This window comes from Schistocerca americana, chromosome 2, assembly GCF_021461395.2.
Source record: "Schistocerca americana isolate TAMUIC-IGC-003095 chromosome 2, iqSchAmer2.1, whole genome shotgun sequence".
NCBI classification, from domain to species: Eukaryota; Metazoa; Arthropoda; class Insecta; order Orthoptera; family Acrididae; genus Schistocerca; species Schistocerca americana.
The window spans coordinates 818,658,568-818,672,582 of NC_060120.1; the positions used below are offsets into that span (position 1 = coordinate 818,658,568).

The 14,015-nt window shown below is 43.0% G+C and overlaps 1 protein-coding gene across 1 annotated transcript in view; it reads right to left on the reverse strand.

Annotated features, from left to right (window-relative positions):
- Positions 1 to 14,015, reverse strand: part of LOC124595212 (potassium voltage-gated channel protein Shaw-like) — a 659,419-nt gene that overhangs the window by 45,080 nt on the left and 600,324 nt on the right. Inside the window, exon 4 of the mRNA XM_047133852.1 lies at positions 5,833 to 6,027. Coding sequence (XP_046989808.1) covers positions 5,833 to 6,027 — 195 coding nt within the window. The remainder of the gene's footprint in view (positions 1 to 5,832; positions 6,028 to 14,015) is intronic.

A 14,015-nucleotide genomic window follows, 5' to 3' on the forward strand; every position in this document is an offset into this window, starting at 1 on the left:
GATTCATTAAGAATAACAGAATAACATCATTTCCACTGTTTTATAACAACTTCTCACGAATTAATCGTGGCTCGCGTTCCGTGGCTATAGGTAACCTTCGGGGTGCATGTTCCGAGAGTTACCGGTCTCTTTTCCGTCGTTGCTATATGGCCTGCCCAGTTCAACCTTCTCCTCTTTAGCACTTTGACAAAGTTAGGATACCTGTATAGTTACCTTAATTCTTAATTTTTTCTCATCTGCCATTCCATGTAATTTTCATCATATACAGATCCAAGAATTTTCCTTCAGCAAGTGGTACGGCACTATTGGTCAATTTGCCCAATCGATACGCTTCGTCCATCAGACACGCGACATCTGCACGTAACACCGTACCATTTCACACACAGTGGACTGTTCTTGCCTTAATTCCTTAATTTCACGATCGCCTGTTCTCATATAGCAGGACTTAGTGTGACCTATAAGACCCTTTAAATGACGTGTCGCACGTTAAAGTCTAGCAATCAGTACTTGATTTGTAATAATAATAATAATAATAATAATAGAGGTTCGGATATTGCGACCTCCTGACGGTGGGCACCGAGAGTGTTTCCTTAGTTTAAACTTCTTAAAACCTTACTTTAACGCTTTTCTGGTCAGTTTAAAATTACGAAGACAACATTTTCACTGGTAAAAATTAAAGTTCTTTCTAACTACATCTCATAATCCGCGGTTCTGATTTTTTTCGTCAGAGGTGCCGGAACGGTGCGTACCGTCACAAACGAAGCACTCAAGTAATTATTCACCTCCGACAGTGGGATCCTTCGTGGATTAGTTACACTAAGTTCTCTATTGATCTTAGCTAAGACGAGGTTGAAGAAAACAGGTGCAATTGCATCCCCTTACATCAGTGCACTGTACACCTTACAATTTTCAGTTTGTCTTACAGATGTGTTACAACACCAAGTTACTACGTGAAGTTTCTTCTATACATATTTTAACTTATCTGCTTAACTTTGAGGGTATTTAATGTGGAAACAGCACTAAACAAAAGAAGTGAGACAGAAAGGGGTGGGAGAACAAGAAAATGAGGCAGATGAGAAAGAGGCTTCATGCAGTGTGGTAGTTGTAGCACGTTTTGTCAGAAGAGTGAGTGTTGCAAGTGTAGAGAGAGGAGGTGAGGCAGATGTTAAACAGAAGGGACGGCGCAGAGCTGCAGCCCCTGCGGGATGGCTTACGGGACGGTGAGCTGTGGCCTCAGTGGACTGAGTGAGATATGAGCACCGCCTCCCCGTGGGACAGCGGCGAGGGTGACTGACCCCCATCAGCGGCGAGCACTCCACCACGTGCCGACTCGCGGCGAGAACAGTTGCTCAAGGCTGTTACCAGAACGCGCATCCTACCACGCATCCACAAGCCATTCATCCTAGAATGCTCTCTGTGGACTTGTGCTGACAGAAACCAAATAGCAGCAATTGTCCGAAAAGAACGATAAGAATATAAAGCAATGCTCCAGCTTAAGATTCCAGCACACTAACATCACCATTATACGACCACTCAGGAAAGAAAGAAGCGATTAAGTACACACTTGTAGAGCGCTTAGACCTAGGCCCAGGAAGAAATCTTACGTGTGTGTCGAACGGACTGTGTAATTTCACCACAGTGTTGACTCGAAATCGGTGCTTTGGAATGGTAGTAAATCTGCCTACGTCGACAGTTATACGTCCTCTAATGAGGGGTGCTCTAGTGCCATGTAAACCAGTGCGTAGGCCTTCGTTGTCAGGCAACAGATTATTCGTCGTGCCTCATAGGATACTTCTTACGTGATGACATGCTGTGAATACAGTCGGGACAGTCAGCTGAGCTATAGAAATTAGTATGAAACAGCCAAAACGTTGTGACAAGTACCGTCTGCTACAGTGAATGCTGCGTGGTGCCGTAACGGACACGTGGGGAGGTAAGGAAGATAAATATACAAGTGGAGCAGAGACGAAGGAGGAAACATTTTAGCTACGATACGGACAACAAACGGGGATATACACTGATTTACGCGACATTGACAAGGAGCAGGGTGACAATTTGTCTGGGTACCAGCATCTCGGGAACGGCGTAGCGTGCTGCAGTCGACATCATCGAGGTTGGACGGGGAATAGAGTTGACGCCCGTGCCTCTGTTGGATCTTCTAGATCGCCACGTCTTATTATTTTATTATTGTAATATTTTCGTGCTGTCACAAGAATGGCGGCAAGAAACTGGTACCTTCGCAACCAGGAAGACATACTGGACGCGCCGCACTCTCGGCTGTCGAGAGGACGCCATTCCTCACGAATAACCCGATGACGTATACAAGAAAGATACCCCACGACACGGGCTCCTTTAGGGCACACACATCAGAGCTCATTGACTTTGCTGTGTTTTTAAAGTGAAGCGTGAGGTTTGATTGTGTTCCGATCTTCAAACTTATTTTGCATCCGAAAGGTATGTTTGCAGTCGAGCGTTTCTGATCAGAACTGTATCTGCTAAAATCACTTTTACAACCATAGATGCATTGTAATGGGAACTGTGAAACACGCAGTAGTTTAATGCGGACTTGAGAAGAAATTATAATACTAAAATAACGTACGTTGAACTATTACAATGAAACCATTATGATAATACTTTACAAACAGACAATGAAGTTACTAGGACCAGTTGAACAGATCTTCTTTGTTTAGCACTTTTGAACGGGATGGCCGCATGGAAAGAATAATAAGCAAACAGAAGAGTGAATACGAAGTGGTGAAGCCTTTAAAAATTATATAGTCTTTATAAAACTAAACGATATGCCTGAAAATGAAAACTTACAATGTGAGGTATTACCGGTGAGACAAGAGCTTTTAAAGCGAAAACTATTCGAAGACTGAGCGTTTCTCGGGGATCTCTTGTTGATGTGGATGGGAACTTGTAGGAGAGAAAGGAAAACAAATGGATGGTTAAGGGAACAAACTGGAGTGGAAAAAGTAATTAAGACGAAAATGAAAGTGAAGTGGGTAGGACAATTATAAGGCAGGTAGGCCAAGTAAGATTTTTCTTGAAATTGTAAGGAAAGAGCGAGACGACTATCAAACGCAAGATGATACTACAATGCCTACAGGGGCAATAGGTATACATATAAATGCAGAGGCAGATTCCTCACTTTTACAGACGCAGACATTAACTAATCACAGCAACCTAACCTTGGACCGCGACCAGTCGCAGACCCATGTATGCTGCCTGGTAAAAGAAGTGAAGCAACCTGAAGTAGGGGAGGGAGGAGGGAGGAAACGCAATGAAGCCACGGATTGAGAGGGTATTTGATTTAATTTCAGTGATTATAAAATTGATTCAAAATGAGGCCACTAATCAACATGACGTTGCTCCTCTTATCGCCTAATTACCTATGCTGAATCAGTTAGGATGGGTGTCGTTAAACCATTGTATGCTCTCCCGAGGCTAGCTAGTCTATAACTCCTACAACTGGTGATCTCCAGGATACTTGCACGGCGACGGAGTTGACGACCCGTCTGATATCACATTTTCAAACAATGTCAGGTCAGGATAACACTGTCTCACACGAGGACGTGTCATCTCCGAGCCTTTCACAATGATCACCCAACATCTGCCGCTGTTCACGGCCCTCATATATAATATCATGACTGGTAACAACACTAAGCACAAAAAAAATTCTAATGCCCTCTAATGACCGTTTTAACTGTAGCAGAGAATTGCAGCTCTAATCATTTACCGATCCACTGATGATGTGTAAGTGCACGAAGTCACAATGACATCCGAGGATGTCTTCTGCATGCTTCACTTGTCAAGCGTTATGTTCCTTCCTATTTGTCCCACTGATTTTCTCCGTATACAATGGTGTCATGTAAAATAACTATGAAGGGATAAAACCGACGTTTCAGTCGTGGTTACTGTGACTCTCTTCCTGATCTACAAGCTCCACTGTATTTAACCATGAGTCCACTATTGAGGATGGAATTACGAGATAATCTTAAACGACATTGTTGCTTTCTTGTGCCGTATGTAGATTCTTCACACTCCACTTTAACATAGTGACTTAACACCAATCTCGGTTGAGGATGCATGACCGATGCTCGATGATAAAATACACCAGTGGACCCAGAAGAATGATCAGGAATGAATCAGGATGAGTGATGATGGCTGTTTGCAAAATGGCTCTGAGCACTATGGGACTTAACATCTTAGGTCATCAGTCCCCTAGAACTTAGAACTACTTAAACCGAACTAACCTAAGGACATCACACACATCCATGCCCGAGGCAGGATTCGAACCTGCGACCGTAACAGTCCCGCAGGTCCGGACTGCAGCGCCTAGAACCCCACGGCCACCACGGCCGGCGGCTGTTTGCAACTGTAGTCAATACGTTGAACATTGTATCACATCAGAAACATTCATATGCCCAGAAGTAATTCATTGAAATCTACCACGTCCGCAAAAGCCCATGTTTTTATTGCACTCGTTAAAAAAAAAAAAAAAAAACCGTACCACGAAGGAATTAACCAACTGGAAAGGAAATCTGTGTATCTGATGAACATGAGCAGAAAAACAAATCATTACTATTTCAGAAAAATGGGGTGATTTATTCAAGAGAATGAGCTTCACAAACACGTTGGTGCACATTTGGCCCATCTTCAAACAGTTACTCTGTTTGGCATTGACTGATAGAGTGGTTGGCTGTTCTCCTGAGACATATTCTGCCAAATTCTGTGCAACTCAAGTGTTAGATTACCAAAATCCCGAACTGCTGGGAGGGTCCTGGTCATAATGCTACGGACGCTCTCAATTGGCGAGATATTCGGAGACCTTGCTGGCCAATGTAGGCTTTCGCAAGCACGAAGAAAAGCAATAGAAAGTCTGCCCGTGTGCGGATGGGCATTATCTTGTTGAAATGTAAGCCAAGGATATCTTACAATGAAGAGCAAGAAAATGGGACGCAGAATATCGTAGACGTACTGCTGTGCTCTGAGGGTGCTACAGATAACAACCAAATGGGTCGTGTTATGAAAAGAAATGACACCCAAGATCACCACTTCGGGCTGTCGGGCCGTATCGCGAGCGACTTGTCTTCAGACACGTCTTTGGTTGCCATCGGAGCTCAGTTCGAAGCGGGACTCATCACTGAAGAAGCATCTACTCCAGTCAATGAGATTCCAGGCCGAAGTCGCCCCGGAGAGCTGCGAGACACTAATCAGACTTTCACCCGCCATACAACCCAGCAACCAGATGTGATGATCTGGGGTGCAGCACCTCTTTGGTTGTCATCCACAGCAGCCTAAGAGGAAAGCGGTACGTCTATGATATTCTACGCCCCGTTTTGTTGGCCTTCATGTTGAGCCATCCGCTGCTTACATTTCAGCAAGAAAATGCCCTACCGCACTCGAAGAGTTTCTGCTGCTTGCCATTGTGCTTGCCAAAACCTACTTTGGTCAACAAGGTCGCCGGATCTTCACCAACTGTAAACGATTGAAGCATTAGGGTTCTGGTCTGGACCAAAGCGTTATTGACTTGTTCAATTTGTGGAGCTCTTTATCTTGAATAAATCAACTAATTTTTTTGAAATCGTAATCATTTGTTTGTCTGTGCATGTGCATCACATCTACCGATTTCCGTTCCATCCTGATAATTCTTTCTTTTCTTTTTCTCAGAGTGTGCACCAAGCATATTGATCTGAAATCTTTAGGTAACTTGTTAAACAACATCCCTTGTGAACCCAACTTTCTGGAAATAACACATTAATTACGTGATTACTGAATGTTAGTATTTGGAAAGTGAAAGAGTCCTCACAATGGCTTGTGAATGTGTACCTTGGCAGCGTTGGAGGAGTAGGGTTCGTCGAAAAGTGACCACATCTTGGGCTTGAGGTGCTGCCACCAGGACATGGTACCGTTGAAGTAGTCCTCCTCGAAGCCGAACTTGCGGGCGATCTCCTCGTCGCTGGGCTTCTCCGTGTCCAGGTCCAGCCTGTCCAGCACGGCCAGCGTCTCCTGCGTGTCCCGGTGCTGCCAACACAACAAAATAAACTCATAACGACTACTCTCGAAGCTCTGGGGACTTGGGTAAGCCGCATACTGATTACTGTGGCAGCATCGCCGTAAACCCATATAAAATAAATAGCTGAGAAGAACGCTTGCTAAAGATGAAACAGGGAGTAGGTCAACAATCCATCCTCCCACTCCAGACGGACCGCCGCCAGTTGCTTAAGTTCTATGGTACTGGTCACATGAAAAATATTTAATTAGAAGTAGACTTCACTTTCAGCCTTCCAATTTCGTGTTTTTGTTACTGTGTCTTTCAGCAGTTAAATGCACAGTAGCAGCATTAATAAACTACCTACAAAAGATATTGTAAGGCCACAAAAATTAATGTTATTCCGGAGGTGTCAGTGTTTTATGCAGGATGAAACAGCTAAGACAGGCCATAGTAAATACATCCAGAAAGAATAAATCTATTGAGGTGCGTTTTTCGCCAAGTTATAGCGGACAATACGGTAAATTTCCTGACGTTCGCAAGTAACTTTTATCGTTTATAATCATCGGAAGTGCGACACCGACTTTCTTGTCTTCTAACGCAACTATGTTGTTCTTCCTGTGTCATTTGAAGGAAGCTTCTAAGATAACCTCAGCAACGTAACGTTATTGGAGTTGATCAAACAGTATCGAGACAACAGCCCCAGAGACCTCTGCCCCACCGTCAGGAGAAGAGGTTCCACAAACGAATGTCCAGTTACACCACGTGTAAGCAAACGCGTAACCCAGATATGGTTCTTGTGCTTACCTATGAACCGGAAGTCCATCGCTCTACGTTCTGCTGCTGTAGCAATCATATAATTCTCTCTTAGAGCTATTTAAGACATTCACATTGTACACGACATTCGAAAACGTAAATATCGTTTATGTCGAATGGTTCAAAAATGGCTCTGAGCACTACGGGACTCAACTTCTGAGGTCATTAGTCCCCTAGCACTTAGAACTAGTTAAACCTAAGGACATCACAAACATCCATGCCCGAGGCAGGATTCGAACCTGCGACCGTAGCGGTCTTGCGGTTCCAGACTGCAGCGCCTTTAACCGCACGGCCACTTCGGCCGGCTATGTCGAATGTCGCAGACTATTTGAGCTCTAGAGCTTTTCGTAGGTGATTGTCTTCTCCTGTTAAACTATTTAGAAAAAGGATATTTGTGCCAACAGCTGGACAATTTTATGTTTATTCTCTACCGGTTTTGGGTGTTACAATCACCTTCAAGGAGAAAAATACTGTACGGACTTAACTATTATTATTATGTGTAGGGTTACCACCAAAGTGCACTACCATAATTGTACCAAGACACAACTGTGTTAAGACGGACTATTACGACCATAAAAATCTTATATATTACATATGGCCCATGTAGGACGTAAATGTATCGTTGATCCATTGATGTATAATGCTTTTCTCCTTGGAGGCTAAAGTATCCCACGGGAAATAGAAGAAAATCACTTGGAAGATGTGAAACAAAAATTTGAACAGCAGTAACACACAATGAAAATGTCACTAAGAGGAATCTCGGACGCACGAGAGGCATCAACATAAATACTATTCTGCGAACACTACATTTCAACGTACTTCATCCTCTTAACATTTTACTGCAATTACATCTTCACGACAATGACTTCCAAAATCGGTTACGGTTCTCCGAATGTTATCTACGCAAAGCGCAAAGTGATGTGGATATATACGCAAAAGTTTGTTTAAGGAAGAAGCGGCGTTTAAAACGATGAGCAAGACAATCTTCGCAACATGTCTTGATCATCAGTTGAAAATCCACGCTGACTCAAATAAATGGTTAAAATGATTGTTCTTGTTCTGTCAACACTAGGTGCCTAATTTTCGAGCCTGAAATCATTAATCCTTGTTTCATTGATGGGAATTTAAATACTCTCAGGTATCTCGACTTTCTAAGATATACTGCTGCCGTAGTTGTTGGAAGACACCCGCTTGACATAAGGCAATCTTTGTGGTACCAACATACGGATGTCCCTCCCATTCCCGCATGTAATGACACAACCTCTTAAGAGAACGTTTGGTGAGCATCTGAACAGTCGTTCAGGAAACGCGAAATGGTCTGCACACTCACTGGACTTAACACTTCTCTATTCATACTTGTGGTGGAAATTAAAACAAGAGGCCTATTGGGAAATACAAACGACTCCGGAAGACAAGAAGCAATGCCTTAAAACACGAGCCTGTGCTGCCTTTAGCTGCAGATGGAATGTAGCGTGCAGTAGTATTTCTCCAGACTCACTTTATAGCGTATAACAATGCTCAGGGTCAGCATTTTTAGCACTTGGTTTTGACACCCGTGATAACAGACACACGAGCCATACCCCAGTTACGTGCTTGCTTGTATTTGACATAAGAGGGCAGACGTTTGTAGAACTTCTCGTCTCCTGACAGCGGGACAGTGGTTTGCGTTGCTGTCATATCGTTGAAGTTCTCTTGGAAAAGTCCTTTAAATGTCACAGAGAAAAGTGGATAGGTCCATCAAAAAAAAGAAAACAAAGTCGCTGTCTTACTTTGGCGATTACAAACGACAAAAATTACTTACGGATGTTAGGAAATTTGCCATATTGTGCTCCTTAACTTGGCGAAAACTGCACCTCGATGTATTTAATCGTTTTGGATATATTTGGCGTGGCCCGTCTACGCTGCCTCAACCTGTATATTTACGTCTCTCGAATTTTGTAAGTCAGTCTAAATGTTTAGATAACTGCATTCATGAAAATGTGTTTAGAACAGGTGTACTACTCTTCTCTAGAGCACGTCACAATGCACACCCGACTCACTGACGTATACTTGCCACGCGCAAACTTTTCTGGTCTGGGCTTTATAACATATAATGGAGATGAGATACTTCAAACGCAAAGTGGTGTAGTCTCTTTCCTAACAATGAGATGTCACTTTGATTGGCGTTGTGAATGTGGTGTTCGCACGCGCGATATTCGGTTGCCAGCTAGCTGAAACCCGGAAATATAATGTCTAACATCTATTAGATTTGTACGAGGGTAAGTCAATTATTATTCGCAATTTTGTTATATAGTTGTAGTACTGTCGTTTTACGTTGATGACGCAGGCTCTGTTTATTTGTTCTTACATCTTTGCAAATTTCAAGCTGCTAGGCTAGTTTCGCTATCGCTGCCGTGCTGTTAATCATGGCTGCTCCGCTGTCTGTTTGCACCAAAGTAGAGCAACGTTCAGTGATACGTTTTTTTGTGGTCGGAAGGCGTATTAGGGGCCTGAATTTATCTACGACTTTTGGTTTTTGTTTTGCCACAATGGAGGGTCTACGAATGGACTGAAAAATTCCGAAATGGTCGCGCAATTGTTACGCACGATGAAAGAGCCGGACGACCGTTTACCGCCACAAATGAAGAAACCGTTGAGCGTTCACGTGCAATGATTCTCTTACACAGACGATTAACTATTGACGAAGCGGCACAACGTATGCAAATTAGTCACGGTTCTGCCTACGGAATCATCCACAACAGACTCAGATTTCATAAAGTTTGTGCAAGATGGGTCCCAAAACAACTCACACAGTTGCCTAAGCAAACGTACTTTGACATCTGCAAAAAACATTTGGATCCCTATGGTAACAGAGGGGACAACTTCCTAGACAGGATCATTACTGGTGACGCAACATGGATCCATCATTACGAGCCGGAGAGTAAACAGCAAAGTATGGAATGGAAACGTCCAAATTCGCCGTGCAAGGAAAAGTTCAAGACCCAACCGTCCGCAAGAAACCTGATTCTTACGGCTTTTTGGGACGCACAAGGTCCAGTACTGGAACATTATGGGGAAACGGCACAACAATAAACAGTGTACGTTACAGTGAGATGGAAACGCCGAGGGTTGCTGTCAAAAGGTGTTGTATTGTTGCACGATAATGCCCGTCTCCACTCTGCTGCCCACACTGCTGCCCACACTGCTGAAACGCTCCAGAAACTCAAATTTGAAGTACTGGATCATCCTCCATAGAGTCCCAGTCTTGTCCCTTCTGACTATCACTTGTTTGGTCCACTCAAACAGGCCTTAAGGGTCCTTCGATTTGCCTCGAACGAAGCAGTGAAAGAAGCGGTGCAATCCTGGCTCGCAGCTCAACCAAGCACCTTCTTTTATGAGGGCATCCGGAAGCTTCTACAACGATGGACCAAGTGCGTTGAAACGCAAGGAGACTATGTCGAAAACTGATGTTCTTTTAAGTTTCTTATTGGATTAGAATAAAATTTTATAACAACTTTGCGGACAATAATCCACTTACCCTCGCACCTAAGGTGCGTCTGGAGATTGACTGAGAGTCCCGCAATCGCATACGTGATAAAAAATTACACAACCATCCTTGCAGACAAAGGTTATTTTAATTAAAGCTTCTGATTTCCTTTTATTTCCTTATCTTCGTGGGAAATGTTTAAACTGATGATGTTAACGAAATAGACTACTATGGCAGGGGAGCGAGAGGGTGACTGGATATTTAAAGTCTCGCGCATCTTGTCATGCGCTGCAACTTGATTGGCTTTCGTACACCAGTTTGAGGGTGTTTCCCGGCTTGATAGACCGCAAATGTTCAAAACCAAATTTTTTGCCTCGACTTCCCCTATACGTCTGTCGTACGTCGTAAACCGTTGTCGTTTACACATTATATGCAAAAATTAATTGTTAACATTTTAAATTCTTTTGGGCCTTCAGCGTTATATATGTCATGTCAGGAGATTATATGTACAGTAAGCCAATACGCTGCTAGATTCAAAGGCCTTATGTTAAGGTGTGATTATCTGGAACTATAAGTTTATAGCAACAGATTCCACTGCTGAGAGGTTACAGATCAAGAGTAACGGTTCTTAACCTTTCTAGCTATACAGATCACCCATTTTGTTAAAAAGGTTTAGAGACCCAGTAACAATACATACAAGTGAAAAATGCAAATACACACACCTGTGAGTGTTTGAAAACATACTGTGAAACAAAGGGTGAAAAATATTAACATTTTTTTATATAAAAAAAAAGATTCACTTAACTGTCACAACTAGATGAAAAGTCAAAATCGAGTGTTCAGTGTTAAAAAGAGGCAATCAGTATCTGGACTACAACTGGTTACTTTTAGACTTAAATCACCATCTACAGTCAGTATGTTCGTGTATTTATTTTCAAAAAGAAGTAAAGTTGGAGACGCTAGTTCACGTACACAGTTTTTAGAAATGCACATCGAGTGTCTCGGTGAATTGTAATTCAGAATTATTTCCATGGCGCTGAGCGAAGTGGAGTAGTGGCTAACGCCCTTTAATCGCATTCGAGAGACTCGTGTAGACTTAACGGGACTGCCATGCAGATAACGGATTTCTGCGGGCGAACGAGTTACTCCATGCAAATGCCGGGATGGTTCCTCAAATGGGTTTGTCCTCCACCAGTACGAAATCCGAGAAAAACTGCCTCTCATTATCTTAGCTGTGTACAGGACGTAAAACACAAACTGTCCTTCCTTCTTACGTCCGGATATTAAATGAAAAAACTTCAGACGAGTCATTCTTGCGAACAGTTGTGTCTACAAATTACGGTCGGATTGTAACACGTTATGCGTTTGTCATGAGCAGCCAGCAAAGGCCGAACGCCAGCCCTTTGGTACAGTCTGCAGGGGTGTGCAATCCAGCCGCCTGGTGGCACACGATATTCGAAATTTTCAACGTAAAACAAAAAATACTGGGAGGCTGGCTAATCAGCGTCATCTACTTTTTCTGTGTCTTAAAAAATCTGGGTACTCTTCAACATGACCGAACGGAACACTTCCTTGTGACTTCAACTGTTATTTCACTCTGTACTCGCTGACCTTGACGACTGGCGATCACACCCCCGAAGCTCCCGACAGATTTCATTTTGTCTTGGACTCTCGAACAGCTTTCACGGCCCAGTGCTACGCTGCTCACGGCCCAAAAATGGTCGACAACCTATGGCTTGGGAACCGACGATCTAGTGGATAACAATTTCGTCTGTATTACATCTATGGCACGTAGCAATGGTAGGTATTAGACAGCGACATCGTTAACGATGTATTACGAAAATAGGTTGACAATGATCATGGAGCCGAAATAAGTTACTGTTGGACAAAATGAAATATTAATAAACAGTTTTTGATTACACCATCAATTTGGCTCATTACACTTACAGAAATTAATTGCTTTCCTGCCTCTCCGATAGTTGTTTGAGGCCTTCCCCCTATCCGTAACGCTGGAACATTATCCAGTTCGAACACCTGCTGTAGATTCCGTTTTCCGTTGCTACCACGGTTGAGGAAACAGTAAGATGTTTCTGGCAAACTGATACTCATATGGAGATAGCAGATCCTATGCTCACATCAATATTATTCCGTCACCTCACTGTGTGATCTGTTTGACACGTTTCTATTTAGATAAACGCAACCACCCTTCATTTAATGCTTGCCTCTTGAGCTACCGACTCATTAGCGAACCATTCGTAAATCGCTCCATGTTATACGTAGTAGGCAGAAACATTTCTAAATGCTACCAGCGTCCAACTGCAATATTGTTACTCTCTTTGCCCACCCACGTCCGTTGAGAATGAGCAAAGATGTGTGGTGGTGACATCAGTCCCATAGTTCAGAGGCATATCATATGGGTGATATGCCAGCACTCCGTCTGCTGTTCAAAATGTAAATGACCAGTGTCATTTTTTAAGATGTTACAGACGGTCACTATATGGTGCAGCTGACCTGAGTTCCTACCGTGGTTGTGATGTTTGTAATTTGTTATTATTAAAAGTAAAGACAGCCCGGTAATTAGCTAAGTACCTTGTTTACAGTGATCCTTTAAAGCTGCATTGTCGTGAAAAAACTGATAATTGATGTCATACTTTCATTGGATATACTTTTACTGTGTAAAGATTGTAATCTCACTAACTTGAGTGTTTGGAAACTGATAAAAAGGGATGGAGCAGAGTAAAGAATTGTGGGAGAATGCAGGCTTGGTAGTAGGAATGAGAGAGAAGGAAGACTGAGTTCTACAGCCAATTTCAGCTAGTAAAAGCGAGTACACTGTTTAAAAATCACAGGAGGAGGACGTATTCTTAGTCTGGAGATACGGTAAGATTGCAGGTGGATTACATCATGGATAGACAGAGATTTCGAAATCACTTATTAAACTGAATGCTGTACACAGGAGCAAATAAAAGACCCCAATAACAATTTAGTAATGATGAAGAGCATAATTTAAGATAATCTTCCGTATGAACCAATGTGCAAAGCAGTGGGATGCATTTGAATTTGACTGGGTGTTGTGTGCTGTCCTTAGGTTAGTTAGGTTTAAGTAGTTCTAAGTTCTAGGGACTGATGACCATAGTTGTTAAGTCCCATAGTGCTCAGAGCCATTTGAACCATTTTTTTGCATTTGAATTTCTTTGGGGGTATAGGTACTGCAATAATGAGTATCACAGTAGGATGTTTAGTTGAAAAGTAACGGACATCTCCAAAAAGAACTCAGGACAGACAGACTTACACTACTGGCCATTAAAATTGCTACACCACGAAGATGACGTGCTACAGACGCGAAATTTAACCGACAGGAAGAAGATACTGTGATATGCAAATGTTTAGCTTTTCAGAGCATTCGCACAAGATTGGCGCCGGTGGCGACACCTACAACGTGCTGACATGAGGAAAGTTTCCAACCGATTTTTCATACACAAACAGTAGTTGACCGGCGTGGCCTGGTGAAACGTTGTTGTGATGCCTTGTGTAAAGAGGAGAAATGCGTACCATCACGTTTCCGACTTCCCGGATTGTAGCCTATCGCGACTGTGGTTTATCGTATCGCGACATTGCTGGTCGCGTTGGTGGAGATCTAATGACTGGTAGCAGAATATGAAATCGATGGGTTCAGGAGGGTAATACGGAACGCCATGCTGGATCCCAACGGCCTCGTATCACTAACAGTCGAGATGA